The sequence below is a fragment of the Neomonachus schauinslandi genome, chromosome 6, assembly GCF_002201575.2.
Source record: "Neomonachus schauinslandi chromosome 6, ASM220157v2, whole genome shotgun sequence".
Classification (NCBI taxonomy): domain Eukaryota; kingdom Metazoa; phylum Chordata; class Mammalia; order Carnivora; family Phocidae; genus Neomonachus; species Neomonachus schauinslandi.
Genome location: NC_058408.1, coordinates 25,263,953 through 25,275,922, shown reverse-complemented (window position 1 = coordinate 25,275,922; position 11,970 = coordinate 25,263,953). Strand labels below are relative to the sequence as shown.

The 11,970-nt window shown below is 57.5% G+C and overlaps 1 protein-coding gene across 1 annotated transcript in view; it reads left to right on the top strand.

The window, feature by feature from the left end:
• The window catches only part of CNTN2 (contactin 2), an 18,532-nt gene that overhangs the window by 1,825 nt on the left and 4,737 nt on the right, over positions 1-11,970 (top strand). Inside the window, exons 2-15 of the mRNA XM_021686609.2 lie at positions 2,692-2,836; positions 2,973-3,148; positions 3,280-3,375; positions 3,971-4,180; positions 4,464-4,563; positions 5,925-6,100; positions 6,476-6,612; positions 7,110-7,239; positions 8,667-8,817; positions 8,943-9,070; positions 9,412-9,587; positions 10,116-10,236; positions 10,762-10,920; positions 11,334-11,483. Of these exons, the coding sequence (XP_021542284.2) occupies positions 2,692-2,836; positions 2,973-3,148; positions 3,280-3,375; positions 3,971-4,180; positions 4,464-4,563; positions 5,925-6,100; positions 6,476-6,612; positions 7,110-7,239; positions 8,667-8,817; positions 8,943-9,070; positions 9,412-9,587; positions 10,116-10,236; positions 10,762-10,920; positions 11,334-11,483 (2,055 nt within the window). The remainder of the gene's footprint in view (positions 1-2,691; positions 2,837-2,972; positions 3,149-3,279; positions 3,376-3,970; positions 4,181-4,463; positions 4,564-5,924; positions 6,101-6,475; positions 6,613-7,109; positions 7,240-8,666; positions 8,818-8,942; positions 9,071-9,411; positions 9,588-10,115; positions 10,237-10,761; positions 10,921-11,333; positions 11,484-11,970) is intronic.

Below are 11,970 nucleotides of genomic sequence, written 5' to 3'. Positions count from 1 at the left end.
GTGTGTGTGTGTGTGTGTGTGTGTGTGTGTGTGTGTGTGTGTGTGTGTGGTGGGCGCAAGTGCAGCCTCAGAGGAAGGTGTGGGGTGAATGAGAGTGTGTTTGTGGATGTTTAAGACGGTGCCAATGCCAGCGAGTTGTTGGTGTGGACCGGGTGCTACATTTGGGGGGATGACGGATGTGCATGGAAAACCTTCCAGCAAGAGTGATGGCTCTCCGCCCCCGCTGCCCTCCAGAGGAAGCGCCCACATGGCACCTCTGTGTTGGGCTGGCGGGGGGGGGCGGGGAGGACGGGCCTCTGATGGGGACTGAGGGGAAGAATCATGACCACTGTGGCTGAGGACGCCGGCTACGGGTGCGGCTGGCCAGGATCCCAATCCCTGGATCTGCTCCTCCTCGCTGTGCGATTTGGGGCAAGTTATTGAACTTGCCTAAATCTCAGTTTCCACGTTAGGGAAGTAAGGAAATGTCAGTTCCTGTCTTGTAAAAAGGGTAAGAGAAGAAATACGAAGTGTGGCATCCGATAAAGAGCAAGCACTAAATAAATAGCACCTGTTTTTATCAGTAGGAATATGTGCGTGTGTATAAATAAGCGCACGTGGACATTTGTAGCCGGATGTGCGTGGAACAGATGTGTGCGTGACTGTGTATCTGACGGGATAGCTCAGAGAGGTGAGTACGTGTGTGTGTGTGTGTGTGTGCGCGCACGCACGCGTGTCAGGAAGTATGTGTAGGCGAGAGAGGTGTGGGCGGGTATTGGGCCGAGGGTGCCGAGGACAAAACTTTCTCAGGAAGAAAGCCAGTCTTAAAGCCTCAGTGTGCCCCAGGCCCCCTCGGCCAGCCCCCATCCCCACAGTTACTGGAAGCGGCTATCATCCAGGGTGGCTTCCAGCTGCCCCCGCCGCCCCTCCTTGCCCGCCCATCTTGGCAGTCCCAGCTGGGGCAGGGGTCTGTCCCCTCCACCACCGTCATTAACTTGGGATTAAGCTGCGCTCTCCGGCCGCTGGCACCGCTGTTGTGGCCTCTGAGGCCTGGGGCGGCAGGGAGGGAGAGTGATGGGTGGGCGGGAGGGCGATGGGGGATGCCATTTCAGGGAGCCCTGCCTCCTTCCTCACTCTGAGAGCTGCTTAACAGCCGCCCTCATTCCCTGGGGTCCAGGGCTGGGCCTCAGCTGTGGCATGGGGTGCACCCCCCCACCCCTGGAGCGGGGCCGGCAGCTAGATGCGGGGGGAGAGGAGGCACTAATTGCTTAATGGGGAGCCCACCCCCCCCACAACCCACCAAGGAGGGCCTGAAACCAGCTGCACTGAGGGGTAGGAGCCAATTAGGGGTGGCCTGGTTCCTGCCCAGCACCACAAAGGCAAAGCATGACGGACCCCGCGAGTCAGCAAACGGAGCCCGCCCCCCAGCCCTGTGGGAAGGCAGGTGTGAAACACTGCCCTCTGTGCCTCAGTGTCCCCCCGCCCTGGTGAGGTTGAACAATGGGGCCTGGAGAAAGAGGCATCAGCCCTGGCAGGAGGCCAGGCATGAAAGCTCCATTTGTACCAGGGATACCCATTTGCTCAGCAAACTCGGGAGACAGGAGTCTAGACCTGCGTGTGCCACAGACTTGCCTTGTGACCACAAACGAGTCGTTTCGTCTCCTGGGCCTCTCTTTCTCGAATTGTCACACTGGAACTGTATAAAGATGCCTCCAAAGCAACCTGCACATCCCCCACCCCTCCCCGCATAAAGCCTTCCTTCTTCCCCTACCCTCCACCCTGCCCCATGCTTGGGTCCCGCAGACATTTCCAGAGCACACGCCCTGTGCCAGACTGAACAGTCCTCTAGACCCAGGGGGGCGAGTTCATATTCTTTCCATTTCATAGGTGAAGCTGCTGAGGCTCAGAAGGGCTCTGTAACAGCTAGTAAGAGGTCGAGAGCCGGAGCACTTGCTGTCGGCCCAGAAGGAGCATCAGGCCCCAGGGACACACATCTTCTCTCCGCCTCTTTAACCAGTGACTTCGCAGGCCTCTCACACCCTGCAGATCAGCAGCTTCCGCCCTGAGGGCCCCTGCATCTAGAACATCAGCTGCCTTTTTTTTTTTTTTTTTAAGATTTTATTTATTTACTTGAGAGAGAGAGCGGTAGAGGGAGAGGGAGAGGGAGAAGCAGGCTGCCTGCTGAGCGGGAGCCCGATGCGGGGCTCGATCCCAGGACCCTGGGATCATGACTGAGCCGAAGGCAGTCACTCAACCGACTGAGCCACCCAGGCGCCCCCATCAGCTGCTTTTATAGCTCTCACCACCTTGTCCTGTCCTTCTCTGTCTCCCTCCTTGGACTGCAGGCCTCTTGAGGAAGAGGGACTGTGTCTTACTCATTTTTGCAACACAGTCTAGCCCGGGGCCAGGCATACAGCAGGTGCTCAATACCTGAGCGTAGGAGAGGTGATTGACTCAACTAACTTGGCCAGTTGGGGCCTGCCCGGCCTGCAGACGTTCAAGTTTTAATTAATTTAAATTAAATAAAGCTTAAAATTTGGTTCCTCGGCTGCACTGGCCACATTTTGAGGGCTTGATAGCTGGGGCTCATGGCTACAGTATTGGGCAGTGCAGAAAATGGCATCTTGCCATCCTCACAGAATGTTCTATTGGACAGCACTACCCTATCGGGCCCTAGGCCCTGAGGCCTCTGGTGGTGTCCCCCATCTACAGCTCAGAGTTCAGCCCGGGGAACCCCGGCCACCTTTGGGCCAGTCTTTGAAGATCAGCCCCTCGGTCTGCTATTCCCAGAGGAGTCCACGGAGGAGAAGGTGACGCTGGCATGCCGGGCACGGGCCAGCCCTCCAGCCACCTATAGGTGAGACCCCTCCCCCCATGGCGGGTGCTGGAGGCCCCAGGCAGCCGGGCAGCTTTTCCTCACTCCAGCCCTGCCCCCAGGCTGGGTCCAGCCAAGTAGGACTCAGGAGGGTCTCCCCCTCCGCCCCCTGCTGCAGGTGGAAGCTGAACGGCACCGAGATGAAGCTGGAGCCAGGTTCCCGCCACCAGCTGGTGGGGGGCAACCTGGTCATCATGAACCCCACCAAGGCCCAGGACGCCGGCGTCTACCAGTGCCTGGCCTCCAACCCAGTGGGCGCCGTCGTCAGCAGGGAGGCTGTTCTCCGCTTCGGCTGTGAGACCCATGGGGTGCTGCACGTCAGGGGAGGGCAGTAGGGGACTGGGAAGAGCGCCCAGGAAGGGCAGGTGACTACGTCCCGTGAAGGCTTGGAGGACGGTGCCTGAGTGCCTGGTCTTTATCTCCAGTTCTGCAGGAGTTCTCGAAGGAGGAGCGAGACCCGGTGAAAACCCACGAAGGCTGGGGGGTGATGCTACCCTGTAACCCGCCTGCCCACTACCCAGGTGAGTAGGGACCCTGGCCCACGTTTAGACACAGGGCACAGGAGGGACCTCCAGTCACTCAGGGATGGAGTAAAAGGTAATGAGTGGCCCTTGGAAGCACGGACCCCTGGCTCCCCAGCTCAAAATGATTTTGTGTTTCCTTCATGGGTCTGTCATTTCCTAACTCTGTGCCCTGCTTCCGCCTTCAGACTGGGAGCACCCCGAGGGCAGGCACCCCGTCACATCTTTCTTTTTTTTTTTAATTTTTTTTTTTAGATTTTATTTATTTGAGAGAGAGAGAGAGAACAAGCAGGGGGAACAGCAGAGGGAGAGGGAGAGGGAGAAGCAGACTCTCCATTGAGCAGAGAGCCTGATGCGGGGCTCGATCCCAGGACCCCGGGATCATGACCTGAGCTGAAGGCAGACGCTTAATGACTGAGCCACCCAGGCACCCCGTCACATCTTTCTTCTAGGGCTCCCCTCAGGGTCAGCTCAGAGCCCAGGGCCTCAGGACTACGTCTAGAGATCCCTAGGGTCTGCATGCTGAGGGGCCCACCCACGGCTGCCCCCTCAGCCCAGCGCCCCGTGGTTTCCTCAAACTCCCCATGTCCTATAGGCCTGTCCTATCGCTGGCTCCTCAACGAGTTCCCCAACTTCATCCCGACGGACGGGCGTCACTTCGTATCCCAGACCACGGGGAACCTGTACATTGCCCGGACCAACGCCTCAGACCTGGGCAACTACTCCTGCCTGGCCACCAGCCACATGGACTTCTCCACCAAGAGCGTCTTCAGCAAGTTCGCTCAGCTCAACCTGGCTGCTGAAGGTCAGGGTCGGTGGGCATGGTGCGGAGGAGGGAGCTGGAAGGGTCGGCGGATAACAGGAAAAGAGAGTTCCCCTTGGAGGTTGTGAAGAGCGGCTCACAGAGCCCGGGGCTTGGGGCCTGAACCCCGGGTCCTCCGGCCGCAGGGCCCCAGACCCTTGCCCAGGCCCCCAAGGGGGACCAGGGGTCAAGAAAGAGTCGGCTCTGAGCTGCGCTGAGATCCTAAGCCCAGGAGCACCTGGCCTGCATCCCTTGTGTCCGATCTGCAAAATCCCTCTCTTCCCAGACACCAGGCTCTTCGCACCCAGCATCAAGGCTCGGTTCCCAGCAGAGACCTATGCGCTGGTAGGGCAGCAGGTCACCCTGGAGTGCTTCGCCTTCGGGAAGTGAGTGGTGGAGGAGGGAGGGGGCAGGCCAGGGCACAGCCTATCAGAGCCCCTCCGGGACCCGGGTGACCCCAGGGAGAGGGCAGGCAGGGTCTGGCAGCGCGGTGGACCCACAGTGGGTAGGGACCACCCCTCACTGAGCACTGTCACTCTGAGTGAAGGGGCCTGACACATTCTGGGTGCTCCCAGCAAGGCGGGACAGGCTCAGGGGGCTGATGCAGCACCCCAGGCTGGAGGCACGTAGCGCCATGCACGCATCCCAACCTGGCCGGCCTGGTTCAAATCCCAGTTCTGTCACTGGCTGGCTGCGAGGCCATGGATAAACTACTTAACCTCTCTGTGCCTCTGCGTCCTTTACTTATACATGGTAATCATCATAAATAGTACCTGCATCACAGGCAGGGGAGAGGCAAGAAGTGAGTTCAGTGGGATAATACACATGACGTGCCCAGAACAGTGTCCGGCATTTAGTTAAGTGTTCTATGCGTGCTAACAGTTCTCTTTTAAAAATTGCAATAGAAATCCTGTTCTTCCAGAGAAAGGATTCATTGGAACGGGGCTAAGCAAATAGCAGGTGCTCAACAAATGTTTGTAGAACAATGTGATTTGCACATTGGTCTCCTCTTCCCTCAGGTCTCCTGTGGATACCTAGGATGTCCCTGCTCTGTGAAAAGTTATTGGGCTTCCAGAAAATTCATATTTAAAGCACGTGGGGGGCACCTGGGTGGCTCAGTCCGTTAAGCATCTGACTCTTATCTCAGCCCAGGTCTTGATCTCAGGGTCCTGGGTTTGAGCCCCATGTCGGGCTCCAAGCTGGGAGTGGAACCCACTTAAAAAAAAAAAAAGAAAAAGAAAGCACATGGAAGGTTAATGTATTAATCCTTTCAGACTCACTGATACCTTAGTCCATTTTAGTAAACGAATCACTAATAAGTAGAGGCCTTCTGAAAAGTAAAGGCAAAGCCTGTTGGGGAGAGGGGGAAGGGGACCCATAGAACCGCAGGTCACAGGCCATTGCTGAGGAAGGCAGTCCCAGACTCGGTGGCCAGTGCAGGGTCGGGGAAGGGAGGGCAAGCCAGCTTCAGGGTACAAACCACAAGGAAGTTCACTGGTGTCACAATTACTGCAGGGGAGACAAGAGGAGAGAGGAACCCTACTTCTAGCCTCTCCCCTACCTGTGCTCTGAGCCTACCTGGGGGAGAGGCCCCGCCCTTCCCCCTTGCCCCTCTCCCTCCCCCCTCCTCCCCATCCCCACCCGCCCAGCACCTCAGGAGGGCATGAGAATCTGCGAGCAAGAGCTGCGGGGACACGGGAGTCTGCCTAGCGCAGCCCACCCGCTCTGGCTTTGTCTCCCCTGCCAGCCCCGTCCCCCAGATCAAGTGGCGCAAAGTGGACGGCTCCTTGTCCCCCCAGTGGGCCACCGCCGAGCCCACCCTGCAGATCCCCAGCGTCAGCTTCGAGGACGAGGGCACCTATGAGTGTGAGGCGGAGAACTCCAAGGGCCGCGACACCGTCCAGGGCCGCATCATCGTGCAGGGTACACAGCTGGGACACCCTCCCCCGCCTTCACTCTTACCCCTGAGGAAGCAGATCCAAAAGTCGGGGAGGGGAGGCCCCCTTGCTTAAGCCTTCCTGCCCCAGGATTGCACTGGGTGTGGAAACAGAAGCTCAGAGCTTCACTCGGGGTTGCAGAGAGCACATGGAAGACTTTAGAATGCTTTAAGTTGCTAAAAGAGCCGCTAGCACAGACACCAAGTGCCACCTTCCTTCAACCTGCTCCGCCCCCCCAACCCCGTCCCGGAACGCTGAGGGCGCCCTCTGCTGTCTGTCACAGGAACTGCAATCCCGGTCCACTCTGAGCGGGAGGCTCCTCCCAGCTCACCCCCGGCCTTTCTCCCCCTTCCTCTGGCAGCTCAGCCCGAGTGGCTGAAGGTGATCTCAGACATGGAGGCTGACATCGGTTCCAACCTGCGTTGGGGCTGTGCAGCGGCCGGCAAGCCCCGGCCCACCGTGCGCTGGCTGCGGAACGGGGAGCCTCTGGCCTCCCAGGTAGGAGACTTGGGGCTTCCCACACACCAGCTGTCCGCTGCTCACCTGGTTCCCTCACCTTCCAGACTCTCCTCCCTGACTCTGCACCACCACTGCAGCCTCTCTGGGACAATTAAGGCACCACGGGGCGGGTGGTTCTAGGTGCTTCTTTCCATCCCAGATTCACACGGCCACAGGCTGGTCACCAGGATAGAGTCCTGACTGGAGGGTCCAGAGACCTGGATCCAGGCACAACTGAGTCACAGAATCACTATGTGGTCCTGAGTAGGTCACCTTGTCCCTCTGGCTTCAGTGTGCTGATATGCAGGGGCCTGGGGAACCCGAGTCCTGGGGTCCCAGGAGGTCCTGAGATGGGCAAATGAGCCCCCTCGATGGGGGAGTGGCTGCCTAGAGCCTCCACTGCCCCCAGCGCCCCCCTGCCCCCCGCCCCGTCCTCCAGCACGCCCGCCGGCAGTCCTCATGCCCCTCATGCCCCACCCCTGCTCTCTTGGGCACAGTCCCGTGTCGAGGTGCTGGCTGGGGACCTGCGCTTCTCCAAGCTGAGCCTGGAGGACTCGGGCATGTACCAGTGTGTGGCAGAGAACAAGCACGGCACCATCTATGCCAGTGCCGAGCTGGCTGTGCAAGGTATGGGCCCAGGTGGGCAGGGGCCGTCGGCAAGGACATGCAGGTAGGGGCTTCCAGCGTTCTGAGCTGCGGCGTTTCTAAACACACGAACACACGTGGGCGGCTTCCCGCAGTTTTCCAACGGCTTCTGAGCAGAACAGAGGGATCGAAGAAAGGAGATGAGACACTAGATTGGGAGCTTCCCGAAGACGGGGTCTCTGGCTTGTACCGTGTCTGGCACGGTTAAAGTAGGTTGTTGGCTGCTGTGAACAAGGGGGCGAAAATCATTGGCAACCAAAGCAATTAGATTTGTGTTTAAACCAGCCCCCTCCGCTATGTGACCTTTGGCAACTTAATCTTTTGTGTCTCAGGTTCTTGATGTAAAAAAGGTGGGCAATAACAGTCCCGCCCTTGTGCTGCTCTTTGGAAGAGGAGATGAGATAGAGGTAAAGCAGAGAGGACCTGTCTGTCACGGAACAGGTGCCCAATAAATGTCCGCTGGTGCTAGTGTTCTTAATTATATGATTTGAGCTCACGGGGCCTTGGTTTCCTCATCTGTAAAATGGGTATAGTGATACCTACCTCATCAAGTTGTAGTGAGCTTAACTAAGACTCATTCTTTTATTCGTTCCTTCAACCAATATTTATTCAACACCTTCTAGGGAGTGAACATGAAAGATAAGGTCTCTGCCTTCAAGTATCTTACAATCCAGTGGAGAGAGAGGGACAATCACAAAATCATGTAATTAAATAATTTTGGACAGCCATAAGAAAATTACAGTATAAAGAAAATCCAGCAGAGTGGTAGGAGAAAGGTGGGCCAGTTAGACAGGGTGGCCACACCTCTTGGAGGAAGTCATATTTGGAGTGTGACCTGAGTGTTAACAAGGAGCCAGCCATGCAAAGATCTGAGGGATTTTTAAGCAAAATGTATGGCAGGTGCAAAGCTCCCGAGGCAGGAAAAAACGTTGGCATCCTCAAAGGACAGAAAATGGCCCAGGTGATTGGAGCATAATAAATGAAGGAGAGTGGTGTGAGAGGTGAGTGGAGAGGTGGGGTCGTATTTGTGAGCCCTTGTGAGGAGCTGGACTTCATCCTGAGTGTGTGTTTAAGTTTCTTAAAAGATATGCCAGGCTGCTGAGTGGAGGAAGAGATTGTAGAAAGAAAGTGCAAAAACAGGAAGACCGACTAGGGGGCTTTTCAGTAGTTCTGCAGGAGATTTGGTGGCTTGGGCCAGCGTGGTGGCAGTTGGGGGGGGGTGACCAGAAGGGGCTGGATTCTGGGTGTATTTGGGCGGTGCATCTACTGCAAGTCACTCATGGATTGGCCTCGGAGGGTACGTAAAGTACGTAAAGTGTGTAGCGTGGAGCCAGGGGATGTCTTCATCAAGGCAATGGGCAGTGTTAGGATTCCCTGGGTGACTGCAGGGCACTCCCCTTTCCTTCTAGCCCTGGCCCCCGACTTCAGGCTGAACCCTGTAAAGCGTCTGATCCCTGCGGCCCGCGGAGGAGAGGTTGCTATCCCCTGTCAGCCCCGGGCGGCTCCGAAGGCCGTGGTACTCTGGAGCAAAGGCACTGAGATTTTGGTCAACAGCAGCAGGTACAACCTCTACTCCACCCGGCCCAATTCCTGCTCCTCCTCATCCACCCTGAAGGCGAGTCCCCTTCCCGTGACGACGGCAGTGTGACCCTAGGTTGGCCAGATCTGCTTTCTCCTTGCTGCAGAGTGACTGTAACTCCGGACGGCACCTTGATCATAAGAAACATCAGCCGGTCAGATGAGGGCAAATACACCTGCTTCGCTGAGAATTTCATGGGGAAAGCCAATAGCACGGGCATCCTATCTGTGCGAGGTGAGGGCTGTGGCTTGGCGGAGGGCAGGTGGCTCAGCTGCCACAGGGCGCCCGTCCCCCCTCACCACCCTGCTCTTGTGCTCCCACTGTCCTCCTAGTTTAGTTTTGAGGCCATCCCAGGATTGGACTTCATTTGGGACCACCCCCTTGCCACCATCCAGAATCTACTCCTGCCTCCCTCTCACACATTCGTGAGGCTCCTGGGAGGTCAAGATCCTGTTGGCCATGCTGCCTCTTCTCTTTCCTGGGGCTTAGGGTCAAACGCTCTCACCCTGCCCTGCTGCCTCTGCCTGGGCCTCTTTCCTCCCCCGTCCACCCAGGGACATTGTTTTGCTTGGCAGATGCAACCAAGATCACTCTAGCTCCCTCGAGTGCGGACATCAACTTGGGAGATAGCCTGACCCTGCAATGCCACGCCTCCCATGACCCCACCATGGACCTCACCTTCATCTGGACCCTGGATGACTTCCCCATCGACCTCGATAAGCCTGGGGGTCACTACCGGAGGGCCAGCGCGGTAAGGCCTGAAGCCAGAAAATTCACGGCTCCTCCCTCCTTCTGACAGACAGGGGACCCAAGATGTCCTTAACTGTGACTACCCCAGAGCCTTTCCCCATTCCCTCAGGAATGCATGTGTGGCAAGCTCATCCTTGGATTCAGAGGAACCCCCTACCTTAGGCGGGCAGTTCCCTGGATCCCACCTGAAGGCCATACTTTTAGGAGAGGGTTAGGGACAAACGTGGAATGCCAGGCGCCCAGCAAAGCCTCCACTACTGTTCTTGTTTCCTGACCCCAACGCAAATGACATCATCGACTTGGACCACGTTTGACTGTCTCCGTAACAAACTGTTGTTTAGTCCCGTGGTACTAAGAGAGGAGTAGCTGATTCCTCCCACTGAACAGACAGAAACCCCGAGATGCTGAGGGGTCCATGGACATAACGGAGCAGGGGACTCCAAGCCCTACCTCATGTCTCATGGCTCACTGCACTAGCCAGGGCCCCCTCCTCTGACCTGCCCCCCCACTCTCTGTCCCCCATGTGCAGAAGGAGACAGTTGGGGATCTGACCATCCTGAATGCCCAGCTGCGTCACGGCGGGAAGTACACGTGCATGGCCCAAACGGTGGTGGACAGTGCGTCCAAGGAGGCCACAGTCCTGGTCCGAGGTGATGGGGTTTCCCACCCCGCCCCTGCCCCAACGCCCTCAGGGGCCAGCTGGGCTACTCTGACCTTTCCTCCCTAACTCCCCTCCTCTCCCAGAAAGCTGTGGGGAAGGACTTCTGACAGAGAAGGGCTTCTAAGTCCCCAGAGCCGAACTTATCCCGTGGTTTTTTGAAGGTCCCAGATGAATAGAATATTCCTCCTCCAGAGTCATAATTTTAAAGATCCACTTCCCTAGACAGGAGAACTCGGCTGAGGCCAGCACTTTTCAAAGCCTGGCGCTGGGAAATCTATACACATCTCTACGTGAGGGCCTCCGTGAGCCCCTCCAGCCTGGGACACATTTCTCCAACCTCCCAGCCCCCCATCTGCTGCTGCCCCCCTTCCTGGCCCTCCCACCCCATACGTGTTTACTGCGCCCTCTGCTGCCCCCTCTGGGTACTGCACCAGCCCAAGCCAGCCGGGAGGAGATTGGCTCAAATTTGAAGCTGCCCAGTTCTGACTCACTGTGCTCTGACCCCCTGGTGCAGGTCCACCAGGTCCCCCAGGAGGCGTGGTGGTGAGGAACATTGGCGACACCACCGTCCAGCTCAGCTGGAGCCGAGGTTTCGACAACCACAGCCCCATTGCCAAGTACACCCTGCAAGCCCGCACTCCACCTGCAGGGAAGTGGAAGCAGGTTCGCACCAGTAAGTGTGAGGGTCCACCTAGGTCAGTGCAGATAAGGCCTGGCTGAGCCGGGAACTTCCGAGAGGGACAAGCTTAGCCCCTCTGCCAGCAGGGAGCTCCCCGGCCCTTGGGGGAGGCGGTCCCATGGATGGCAAGAGAGTGGGAAGAGAGCTGGAGAAGGGAGCACTCAGTCTGTGCCCTTAGAACATTGACAGACCATCTCTGTGGCTCACACTGATGCACACAGCATCAACAGAGGCTCCCAGGCAGGGAAGTCTACTAGTTTTCCCATCCTTTCTAAAAGAGGTGCTGAGCACTGAGCGTATGGCAGGCACCACCATGAGGGCCCGGATATGAGGTGAGTCAGGCCCAGTCCCTGCCCTTTCCATCTAGACTAACAAGTGCCAGCACCCTGACTCCGGGTCCCTTGCAGATCCCGCCAACATCGAGGGCAACGCCGAGACCGCCCAGGTGCTGGGCCTCACGCCCTGGATGGACTATGAGTTCCGGGTCTTAGCCAGCAACATCCTGGGCACCGGGGAGCCCAGTGGGCCCTCTAGCAAAATCCGGACCAAGGAAGCAGGTCAGAGTCCTGGGGGTCCCAAAGAGAAGTAACGTCAGGGCACAGCCCCTAGCCCTCCTGAGAGGGAACCCCAGGGGAGCAGCAATTACGGGAGTTCCCACCCTGCTCACCAGGCTTCGGACTGTAACAAAACAGATGAGAAAGGGACACAGTCAGGGCAAGGCCGTTGCACTGCACGGTGCATTCTGCCCTGGGCCATGGCCTGGGCCTGTCGGGGCTGGAAGAACCATCCGGTCCAAACTCCTCCTTTTAAAAAATGGGCCAACCTTACAACTGCATGTGACTCTACAATGATCTCAAAATAAAAGGAAAAATCAAAGTCTGGAGAAGAGAAGAGTCACATCGGCAGAGCCTGGACTTGAACCCAGGACCATGGGGTGATGGGCAGATGTCCTCCCTGGTAGTACATGAGCTGCTGAAATCAGTTAATGAGGAAGGGGGTGTGTGTGTGTGTGTGTGTGTGTGTGTGTGTGTGTGTGTGTGTGTG